At 40.0% G+C, this 12331-nt stretch overlaps 1 protein-coding gene across 1 annotated transcript; it reads right to left on the bottom strand.

Annotated features, from left to right (window-relative positions):
* Nucleotides 1-5029: 5029 nt before the first annotated feature.
* On the bottom strand, nucleotides 5030-11588 carry mdfic2 (MyoD family inhibitor domain containing 2). Its single transcript, XM_049576656.1, has 3 exons — nucleotides 11492-11588; nucleotides 7161-7382; nucleotides 5030-5286 (listed from the first exon to the last, which is right to left on the bottom strand). The coding sequence occupies exons 1-3, from the start codon at nucleotides 11586-11588 to the stop codon at nucleotides 5030-5032; spliced, it is 576 nt and encodes a 191-aa protein (XP_049432613.1).
* Between the last annotated feature and the right edge of the window lie 743 nt (nucleotides 11589-12331).

Below are 12331 nucleotides of genomic sequence, written 5' to 3'. Positions count from 1 at the left end.
GTGTAATATAGAGAGAAAGAAATACTGTATTATTGGAATACCTGATGATTCTAGGTTTCCTGTTTCCATGACAGGTTATGTGTCCTTGTGCACTGACAGTGAATGTCAGCCCTGCTGTAAATTATAGCTTTTGGATGCTCACGAATTTTGGGTGGCTGATGCAATTACAGTAAGTAAAATAAAAGAGTATTTTCCTTCTTTTGAAGCCCGACAACACAAAAATGTGGTGATTGTTTCTGATTTTACATGCAATCCAATGGATGTTATTATATAGTGGATACTTTTAGTGGTTAACGTGGTTAGGTTTAGGTACAAAAACCATTTAGTTATGAATAGGAAAAGATTTTTCTTTAGCTTAAAATACCTGGTGGCACAACCCTGCCAAGAAATGTAGAGTTGTCTTGGTAAAAACCAACTGCTTTTTGTGGCACTATCCCTGGTGGAAATACAGTGACAAGTTGCTAAAAAACAATCATGTTTGATGGCTAAAAAGCTGCTGGAAACCCAGCAATGATTCACCACAAACCAACCATTTTTGTTGTGTGTTAGTCTTAAACAGTTCAATACAAATTTTCTTTACAAAATGCATAAACTGTTAACAGAGCTGATATGTGGCCACAGTGTTTTTCAGTGTGGAATACTGTATAGTTTGTACAGGGAGGAAATTAAAGGCTGTTTTCATGCACTATTTCTACGTATACCAACGAAAAGCAGTGCACCAGAATTCATGACTCAGAAGGCTGCGGTCACATGACCCCTGCACTACCAAGAGTGGAGAGGCAAGTAGTATAATAATCCATTCTCATCCCAATTTAAAATACTGCTGCTTTGTCAGTGGACCCAAGGTAAAAATGTGTTGTTTTGGATGTTCTGGGACAGTGTGTCAACTCATTACATGCATTACATGTGTCTTTTCAAAATACACTCTCATCTGGTTATCAAAAGCATGTGGTTGGTTTTAGAAAAAACAAAAATTGTCCGGTTGTTACTAACATCATATAACATCATGTAACATATGTCACTACTGTAGCATGCTACGCATACTAACACACTACTTCCTTCATAAAATAACTCCAGTGACTTTTGGTTTCACACAGGAAACATACAGCTGACTCCTGATGAAACGCCTTCTGCCCATACTATGGTAGTTGTCAGCAGTGTTACAACCTGTTGCCCACTGCGTCAACAACCGCTGCCGCCTGGAGCATATCATACTGCTGCGAGAGGTGCCTTTTTGCATAAGTATCTAACGTTGAGATCACTGACAATGTGGCGGTTATTTGACAAGTTGAGAATAAGAGCTGGATGAGTATAAAGTAAGTTCGCATAGGGAGATAGGTGCTAGTGGTGGATGGGTAAAACAAACATAGGACTTTCCTCTTAGAGACCTGTGTTTGTGTCCAATGTGAAACCAAGGGAACTTTGAGTAATTTCATAGTACATCACCATATTTCTGTTCCTAAACGTAACCTATGTACCTAACCTAACCTTTACTTTTCTAAACCTAACCTATGTAATCTGAGGTTAATTACATACATAAAAGGTGCTCAACCATGTCTCTTTTCTTAAACCTAACCTACATGACTTTATGTTAAGTATGTAACATGACAGCACCATTCGTAGTGCGCTAATGTGTTAAATATACAAACTGTTGAATGCATTTGTTTTTAAAGATATCATACAAACATTTGTATGAGGATGCATTGAGTAATTCAGAGGGAACCCAAGAACAAAATATTTATAGGTGATAGAGCTAAAAAATGTGAAATGATAGATCATGGTATATTTGCTTTTAACATAATAGTGATTTTTTGTGAATTCCCTATGCAGTTCAGACCATACCATCTACTTTTATACACTATGTTTCGGGACTGCACTGATATAGTACCATCACAGTGTATAACTGTGACCACAGCAGACGGCAGTGCTTCTGACAACTGCACTGTAATAGTCTCCTTGTTTGTAGAGTGAGGTTACTCTTGGTCTTTACATGTAATGGCAGAAAACAAATGTTTGGTAATTGAAGATAATCCAGTAACACTGTGTTGTTCTCCTCGGCTCTCGCACTGACCTCTCTGGGAAACAGATGATCCTTAAGTACAATGTTGTCCTGTATACTGTTCTCACACTGACATAGCAGCCGTGCTCCTGCATCCATTTCCCATTATGTGACAAGGACATATTTCAGACTGAAGTGATCCAAACAGTGATCTACCACTTGAGAGAACTGTCTTTGAGAACAGAGGTCGAGGGGAGCGACAAGGACGAGTGTCCTACAAATGCCATTTCCAACAGCTCCTGTGTTTCCAGTGGCACTTGAACTGAAATAGGCACGCTCAACAGGGGACAGGCTTCAAGATTTTTTTTCCGTACTTCAGAAAGACTATCATGTTGAAGCTGAAGTGCTTGTTGGTGTGTCAGTGTGTGTATCAACAGAGCAGCAATGGAATGCGCAGGCCTCAAGGCCAGTGTATTGTTTGTGAGGACAGCACTCCCTTGCTGCATAATGATTTGGTACAGTACAACTGGAATTCAAGACTCTGTATTAGTCAGACTGTTAAGGTATTCATTCATTCTGTATCTACAGTAGATGGTGATCTTACAGCCATGATGTGAGTTTTTTTTTTTTTTTTTAACCAACGAGTGGAGCGAGGTCAGAGATAAAGAAAGAAATATTTATTTATAAGGACAATTGTAGATGTGTAAGCAACTGTGATATGGAGGAGGGGCTAGTGGTTTCTAAAGCTCACTCTATGAAAAGGCTGAGACCCCTATGATTATGATAATGATTTCTTTAGTGAATAATAACCTGAAAATAAGAATCGTCATTTTTTCCTTACCTCACCATTTTGATCACAATGAGATGGGGCTATTTAGATCACCATTTTGTATGACCATGTTTCTACAGCAGCCCAGAATGGACAAACCAAACACTGGCTCCAGACACGGCCATTTGCGTTTTTGCATTGGCCACTGTTGTTAGTAGCACATTAGCAGGTGCTGGGCTAGTGGCCCGTCTGCGACAAACTGAACAGCATTAGAGAAACACTGATTTGTAATGTGAAACTGTTTTATTCTGTGTTTTAACTGATTTTAATCACCTTTTAAAGAGGAAGAGACCTCTGAGAATATTCTGGTCCCAAGTAAAAACCTTCTGAACAATAAACATTGAAGGAATTCTAACCAGATGGCACATGGGAGAAGTTTCAGCTGGTTGCAATCTTTAAGTCTTACCACTAGAGGCCACTAAATCCTACACACTGCTCCTTTAAAGCTAGCAACATTATGTTGAGTCACTGTCCATTCCAGAGTTAACCTCTAAAGTATTCAGTATGTCAGATGTTCTCATCAGTCCGATTCAAAGCATAGTAGTGAGGCAGACTCGAACACTCAGCTCATCTGAAAAAGCTCACTTTCAGCGGAACAATATGTACAGAATTTTCAGGTACTGTGACATTAGAAATTACATTTGTTAACAGACAACCACATGAGACACTCTACCTCCCCATGCACAGAGTTTACTTGCTCTGGGTAAGTCTTAATGTTGAGCCTTTTAAAAGCTGCTGTTTCAAAATCAAAGAATATCACTAGCCGAGTGCTAATATTTTTGAACAACAATTCTCTGTTAAAATCAGCAGAGGAGGTGCATAGAAACAACTGTTGCAGAATGTCATGTACATGCATGTACCCCCTTCATGCAACAGTGCTGTCCATGCGTCTGAAACAACAGGTTGTCACTGTCTGAAAAAGCTGCATTGATATTGTTAGTTGGCATTGCAAGCTGAAATTATTCTAAGTTACATCTTTTATGTGCTTTGTGCCTCGGGTTAGCTACAGCTGACAGGCAGCTGCTCTCTAGTAGGAGCTGTGAATTCTTATTTCACAGTATTGTAAGATGGCTCTGTGTTACCACATTCATCTGATAACCTCAGATAACCTACTTTCTGTGGTGACTATGTTTTGATTATGATTGTTTGTTTTTGCTTGTTGCTGTAAACCTTTTGTATGCATATAATTTATTCAGTCTCATTTCTAAATTCACAGAATGTTTTGTATTAACAAAGTTTTTCTTTGGCATAAAAGTAGTGGCAGGGTGCTGGGAGATGCAGTGGTTAGCATTGTTGCCTCATACAAGAGCGTCCCGGTTTGAACCCCAGGGTGGGGGAGCCCTTCTGTGTGAAATTTGCACGTTCTCCCTGTGTCAGTGTGAGTTTTCTCTGGTAAATCCAGCTCCTTCCCACTGTCCAAAGAGATGCAGGCTAGATCAGTTGGTGACTCTAAATTGGGTGTAAATAGTTGTCTATCTCCATGTGTCAGCCCTGTGATAGTTTGGCGACCTGTCCAGGGTGTACCCCACCTCCTGCCCAATGACAGCCTCAATGACAACAATATCCTGACATTAACATTAGCTAGGTAGCAACATTCAGTGTCTGGCCAATCTGCTCCAGCAGTGACGACACCACTCTCTTCCTTTATCAACTAATAGTCTCGGAGCAGCCACACAAAAAGGTCTAAGTACCCTGAAAAAAGATGCTGTGCACAGCTACACATGCTCTCTCCTAAATGAGAAAAAATAGAAACAGAAAAAGAAAAAAAGAGGCTTGTTTTTCTGTGGTTGTATTATTTGTTATTGTTTGTTGCATAAAAAATCATTAGCACCTTCGAAACCCTGCCCCCACACCCACCCACAACCTCCCTGTCACAGTTCCCTGGCGCCACTGCTGTATGTATGCATTAATCAGTTATCAACTATCCATCCTCAAAGTGGCAATATGAAATGTTTTGGTTGAATACTGATTCAGGGCCTATTTCATACATACAGGAGACATATTAAGGTCGCATGCATACACAAATGGATAATGTGTATTTTAATATCACAAATGTTGCATATTACAGCTTTGATATGGTTTTCTTGGTATATATATTTGTGCTTTAGCCCTTACAAATCCTCCACTTCACATGGCACAGTCTGATCTTTGATTTTCCAACCAGTCTCTTATCAAGATTGGGGATTAGTATGAGTTTCCCACTAGTGATAGCATAACTCAGAAATCTCCATAGCCAACTCCAGGCAGTCACTCGCATCATGACAGGAATTGAACAGACCACAGTCCCAGTCCTTGCGGGACTCATCATTACTGCTGGACGCAGACTCCATAGCGGTGATGACTTGTTTGTAGGTGGGGCAGCAGCGATTGACAGCTCTCTCACAGGAGTCAGGTAGCATGAGGATCATATCATAGAACCGGCAGAAGAGACAGTTCAGGACAATTCCTGCACAGTCAACTGAGGGAGACACATAAAGTCAGCAAGGACAGCACATTCATTTTTTAGCTCTTGTGGGTCAAAAACAGGTTTCCCCTCTTCACACATTTGCAATGACCTCTTTGAGATGATGTGTGATGAATTGTGTTTAAACCATATCTTGGGAAATAAATCATTTGTATTGCTGTAAGAGCTGCCCTTCGCTTATAACTCTAACGTTTTAAAAGCCTCCTTTCCTTCCTTTACACATGCATAATTTAGGAAATCATGCCTTGATCCCTCACGGAGAGACAAGCAAGAAGGCTGTTTGGAGACATAATCAATTACCAGAAGTCTCCCCTGTATACTTTGCCAGGAGCATTTCTAAGTTGCCTTGTGGCTGCAGTGAAACAATGCACTATGTGTCTTCCCAGCAGCCTTTGCCAAATGGTGCCCCCATGGGTGCTATGAAGTATGAGATCATCAAATGACACTGACCATGAACAGTTACTCACCAAAGACATGTTGTAAGAAAGTCCTTATGGCTTGTGTTGGAAAGAATTTAGTGGAGACACACCTCCTACAAGGCTGCAAAATCCACTACATTTTTTTTTATCTGTATGATCAAGATCAGAATATTGCTGGCAATAGACAATAATGCTAGTGAAAATATCCTTTATGGTATTTTAAGGGCTTTGTGTTAAGATTGATTATGCCAAATTTCAAGTTATTTCGACTTATGGCCACTAAAGTAAAGTAATTTATATTCACAATATTGCTGTAGCGCCACCCATAGCTAATTTCCCTGTTAATGACAACTGTAGATGGGATGAATTTATATTTTATTTATTATTTGTAGCGCAACACAAATTTTGGATTATTGCAGAAAATAAAATAATTTATCCCCATTATGTTCCGCTGTGTGTGTTTAGAGATGTTAAAACAACATATTAATGCAACTGCTATGTTTCCTGCCTTTTTTTTGGATATGCGGGGAACATAGAACCTTTTTTTTTAGTAAGAGGGAAACATAGAACCTTTTTTGTGTAAGCGGGGAACATAGAACCTTTTATGCAGGGTTAAATGGGGAACATAGAACCCGTGAAAATTAGCATTAGTAACAAACAATAGGTATAAAGCCACAATGCTAACCAAGCTAGCAGCTAGTGGTATGTTTATCTCCACCATCTCGTCCAGGTATTCACTTCTGGCTCCAAAAATCCAAGATGGCGACAAACAAAATGCCAGACTTGAGGCTCCAGAACAGATGCTTACTATGCTTTGAATAGGGCCAGGCTGTTTCCCCATGCTTCCAGTCTTGATGCTAAGCTAGGCTAACCAGATTGTAACTCAAACTCTGTATGTACACACAGACATGAGACTGACATCAATTTTCTCATCTTTTAGAAAGAAAGCCTAAAATGTTAAACTATCTCTTTAATTAAAAATACTTACCAGTTAATTTAATATTTAATTTGATAGAAGTGCATGAGAATATAAACAGTCTGTGGTGTAATCATTTATGCTGCTGCATCTATAGCAGAGAGTCTACTTTGGTGGCCATGCTTTGCATTAGTCTTTCTCTTTTTTGCTGTAGTTTCAGTTTCTAAATTATTCACACATTTTCATAATTGATTATATGAACTGTATTTAAGCATTCTCACAGCATGGTGAGGCATAAAGCTTGCAATTTGTCAAATTTTTTATTCTGTCTGTGGTCTGTGGCATTATTATTCCGCATATTAATCATCGTTTATTTCATCAGTAGAAAAGCTATGTTTAGATGAAAAAGTTCATTTCATAACAGTTTGACTAAGACTCAATACAAGATTTTTTTCCCTTCAATAATTTCAACAGCTGTGCGTGTGCAGCTAGAGGGCATCAGACGGGTGTGATGAAGTGCTGGTGTCACTAACCTCCCAAGTTGCTTTGCTGAGAAGAAGACAGAGAGTCTGTGCCTGAGGATGCTGTGGAGGAAGACCTCCTCAGGTACATTTTCAAAGAGAACAGAGGGGAAGAGGAGCTGTCACACTCTCTAGGCCGCTGAGTGTCTGTGTCTTTACCGGTGTCCCCAGGCTCAGTGTCTGCAGAGGCACCAAGTCTCCAGTCGCTGCCTTGAGCCTCACTTTGCATCCTTTCTGTCCAAGAGACGAAATGTTAAATAAATAGGTACAGCTACCATTTGATATTTTGACAAGCACAATTTGATTGAGTATTCAAAGACCACAATGTCAGCAAGAGCACAGATGCTTAAAGACTGATGCATCAAGTGCTGCTTTAATACAATATGACACAACACAATATGATACAATATCACACACGGTATGACACACCATCTCAGAAAATAACTGAAAAGTGTCCAAGTGTTTGTGTATTTTTCCAACTGACTCCATCTTCCTATTATTTTTAACTCCTCCTAGCTATTTGGGATTAATAGAACCTGATAAGTATAAAACATGTAATTGAAAAAGAATTGTCTTTGAAAGGAAGTAATTTTTTGGAGAAAAAAAATGTCCTCATACTTGGACATTGGGTTTATTTTTAATAGTCACAAGTGTGTATTAAAGTATAAAACTGTTTATTGCAATGCCTAAAAATTGTTGTGCAAAAACAAAATTACACAAAAAATGCAACATTTGTTCAATGTTGAAACTGTGGGAACTGCCCATTGGTCCGACAGCCCATTGGTCCAACATCCCATTGCTCCGACCATATTAAACCCATTGTTCCGAAGTCCCGTTGTTCCGAAATCATCATGATGCCCTGTGGTTAAGGTCTAGTTAGGTTTAGGCACAAAAACCACTTGGTTAGGGTCAGGAAAAGATCATGGTGTGGGTTAAAATGAAAAAGAAAGTGACAAACACATAAGCTGTGAGCCTGCTTCGCCTCAAGCCTTTCCCAGCTGACCCAGAACAGACCGTCGGACTAATGAGATGTCGGATCAATGGGCTGTTGGACCAATGACATGGACCCGTAACTGTAAAAAGTGTTCATTTTAATGTCTGAACATGGCTGTGCAAAAACAAAACTGCAAGTAATACACCATATCTACAAGGCTTTTGATCTGTTCTTACTAACTCTACATGAATTTTCCCTGCTCCATACTCCAAGCTAGAAATGCCCTTTTTGTCTGTAGGAACAGTCTGTCACACCTAATTAGCCTGTGAGAAATGCTGCAATAATACAATATCCCAGTCCCAGTGTCCTCAAACATGACAATAATAAAGTCCCAATATCCTCAAATGAGCACTTTCTAGATAAAAGGGTCTTAGCGTTTTACTATTGCTAAAATTGGTCAAATGCATAAATAAACAAGTTTCCACCATAACATTTGATTAGGCCCACTTTTGTGTCGAGATCACCTGTAGACTGATTTTGCAAAGATGGTTGCCATGTTGTTTTTGTATGGATTAGTTTATTATACTCTTGCTACCACTAGATGGCACATAAAAGTGTCCACAAACGAGGACAACAGGTCGAAGTGAGGCAAAATACCTGCGACCCTGAGTATGCAGGGTCGCAGGAAGTGATAAGGTCTTCCCTTCTTTTCTCCGTGTTCTGCCCTGGCTCATTTCGTTATGTTGCTTTTTTCATGAACAAACTGAAAACCACACTGTAAATTTACTATCACTTGACAACTTAACTCCTAATTTCTCCTCTGCTCCAATCGCCAACACATGTCTGCTCTGAGGGCAGCTACTGGCACTTTCTCTGTTGCTAAACCACACACACACACACACACACACACACACACACTGCACTCTGCGGTGCTGCACTACTCAGATTACTACACAATAACATGCCAAAACTGCCTTAAATTGATCCAAATGTACCAAACAATCAGTCTGATCTGGACTGAGACTACCTCATTACGTCAGACCAAGATTTGGCTGTTTGATACAGACCATTGTTGCATTTTTACTTAGGTTTTAATCAAACTAAAAAGTCCACAAGTCCAAACCAAACAAGGTGGGTGTAAAAAGCGCTCTTAAGTCTTGACATCACTGTGAAGTTGCTAGCCCAGTTAGGAGATAGTTCCACCACATAACTCCCTGTCACACCACAAATTGTCATTTTTACACCTTTAGCAGTGCTGGTAAGCAGATTTTTTACCACTGGACAGAGCCAGGCTAGCTGTTTCACCCTACTTCCAGTCTTAACACATAACTAAGCTATCCGTCTCCTGGCTCTAGCTACATATTTAGTATCTTCTCAGCACGAAAGTGAATATGTGCATTTCCCAAACTACCAGTTATTCTCTAGTCTAATCTATCTATGGACATGTAAGAACCTTGACATCAAATGTGTGATGATTATCACAAGACTAATATCTGGCACTGTAAAAAGTTCCGTTTGGTCAGTATTTTGGCAAACCATCTATTTACCCTGCAAACTGAAAGCTTGAAATGAAGGCCTGATAGCTAGAGAATCAGTAAGTAAGCATTATCGTTTGGACATTATGATAGACACAAATTTGACAACTCTTGATCTGGGCGGCAAGGTTAGCAGTGGTTAGCATTGTTGCCTGACAACAAGAGGGCTGCATGTTCTCCCTGTGTCAGGGTGGATTTACTCCGGCTAGCTACTCCAGCTTCCTCCCACAGTCCAAAGACATGCAGGTTAGGTCAGATGGTGACTCTAAATATGCCGTAGGTTTAAATTTAGCATGAATGGTTGTCTGTCTCTATGTGTCAGTGCTGTGATAGTCTGGCCTGTCCAGGGTGTACCCTGCCTCTTGCCCAATGCCAGCTGGGATAGGTTCCAACCCCTCTGTGACCCCTAACAGGATAAGCAGTTACGGAGAATGAAAAAGGAAGAATTATTGTTTGGACATAATTTATTGATATGATGATATAAATCTGACAACAGTCAATTGTCCCCTGATCTTTATTCATGGTGGTTTATTGTAGAGGCTGTCAATAATGATGGCCACACAGAGACACAGATCAGTGGAGCTTGTAAAGCTTCATGATGTGTCATGACCAAAACATTTGGTCTAGCACTTCAGAAGTGTTACTCCCATACTTCCTGAAACAGCTGATGAGAATTATTTGAGAATTAGTACATGTATGTAAACCTATACTGTTCACCCTACAAAATGTACAGTCTGTAGCCGCAGAGTCTACATGTCCTGAAGAAATTTCCAGAAACTCCGAGAACATAATGTGGACTTAGTCTGAGAAATTTCCAGCATGCAGGAGTAGATCTGTTTGTTAACATCTGATTTAAATAGATATTAATGAATTATTGCGCTGGGTGCAGACTGTTTACTTTTTCACCACCTATTCGGGATGAATTATTCACCATTCCTTTCTCTGTTTTATTTAACATTTAATGCCTGATGATTTATTCACACTCTGGACACATTTTTGAAAGTCGAATAAACTGTATTTGTCTTACCTAAATTGTTGAAAGAGAGATACAAATAGACGTTGCTCAGGGCTGTATTGGCCATTTTTAAGATTTTATTAGCTGTTTTCGAATACATATGAAATAACAAAGTTCCAAACAATCCCTGTGTTTGCACCTTTCATCAGCCTGAGGTTTCCTTTGATCTCTCATTAGAATTGTCTGTGTTTTTGTCTGTCATTTCTCAGTGATTGAATGAGAAGTGACAGAGGTTGGTATTTGAAGTACAACAAGTGAAAGCCAACTTCAGATCAGTGCCGCCTGCATGTACGTTTGAGCTTAGAAGCCGCGTGATGCTCCTGGGTTATCAAATGAATTAAGTAAGAAGTGCAGCTGGTCCATGCCCATGACCATTAGCTGATAGAGAAATAAGGCCTGCAGGCATACCATGCATTTTTCAGGTTTTGTTCCAGTGTTTCACTGAGCCACGCTTGCTCATTAGACACCACAGTTACTCGGAGCGGTGGATCTGAAGATAATTTCACTTCGTGTTTTAAATCAAAATGCAAACTGGAATTTGCAGCACATCAGAAGCACGGAACAGAAAACATCCACACAATTTGAGGTATGCATGTAAGCATGAACCTGACAAAATGCATTTGTTTCATTGCTGCAAAATGTGATTTGCTGGGGAAATTGTTCTGAAACTGTGCAACTTTTTCTAAAAATTTCTCAAGTTAAGTATCTAGGACAACATAGCAGACTTATGAAAGTGCTTCTGTGCCAGGAATGGGAGGGAAGACACCGAACGTTATCACAACAGAGATTTCCAAGAAACACAATGACTGTATACTTATGCTCAAATTTTTTTCCACAGACCTAAGTCACATCAACTTACCTCCTCTCACCCACGTAGAGCTCTCCTCAGCACTGTTTACTCTCCCTTTGTCTTTCACATCGGCTCTCAGAGTCATTTCATCTGCCATCTGGTCCATTGCATCACAAATAAAAAATGCACTTCTTATGACAAACCTGATTATCCCAAGCCAAAAAAATGTGGCTGCACACAGCTGAGGCCAACGTGAGTTAATGTCAAACACAGTGTTACCACAGCTCTGCGTCTTCATACACTCTTCAGCTCCCTGGATTAGGTTCTCACGCAGCGGGCTGCGACATAGTCCTCTCGTCCTGGCTGTGGAGGCAGCTGTTTACCTCGGCTAAGCAGAGAGCATCCAGGACAAATTATCCTTTACATTGCACAGGGTCCATTTGGCCTGCTGCCTACTGTACTGTAAGCCTCTCCAATGTTCCAATGACGTTGGCAAAAACACTGGAGATCCGCTCCTATTAAAACATCACTGGGACAAAGTCAGCAACATTTTATTGTATGTATGTTATTTCCCTTTATGAAGTGATAATGAAGCCAAAGGCAAATTCAGAGCATCACTTAATAAATGAGAAATTTCACATTAAAAGTGCAATTCCCTATACAAATGCATTATTAAGCAATCAGGACACACTATAAAGAGATTTTGTGATGTTACAGTAATGTGATAATGTGGGGCATAGAAAAGTCACTGAGTATATTAAAATATTTGGCAGAACCCGATTATTGAAGAGAAAAGACAACACATTTGGATCCACTCTCACTCATCCGCACATGGCATCTCACTCACTCCTTCAAGGCTGTGCTTGTGCTGAACATATGCATGAGGCAACCAGCGCCAGTTTGTTTGTT

The sequence above is a fragment of the Epinephelus fuscoguttatus genome, linkage group LG1 (genome assembly GCF_011397635.1).
Source record: "Epinephelus fuscoguttatus linkage group LG1, E.fuscoguttatus.final_Chr_v1".
Lineage (NCBI taxonomy): Eukaryota > Metazoa > Chordata > Actinopteri > Perciformes > Serranidae > Epinephelus > Epinephelus fuscoguttatus.
The sequence above is the reverse complement of the archived record's forward strand: the minus strand, read 5'-3'. Positions and strand labels throughout refer to the sequence as shown.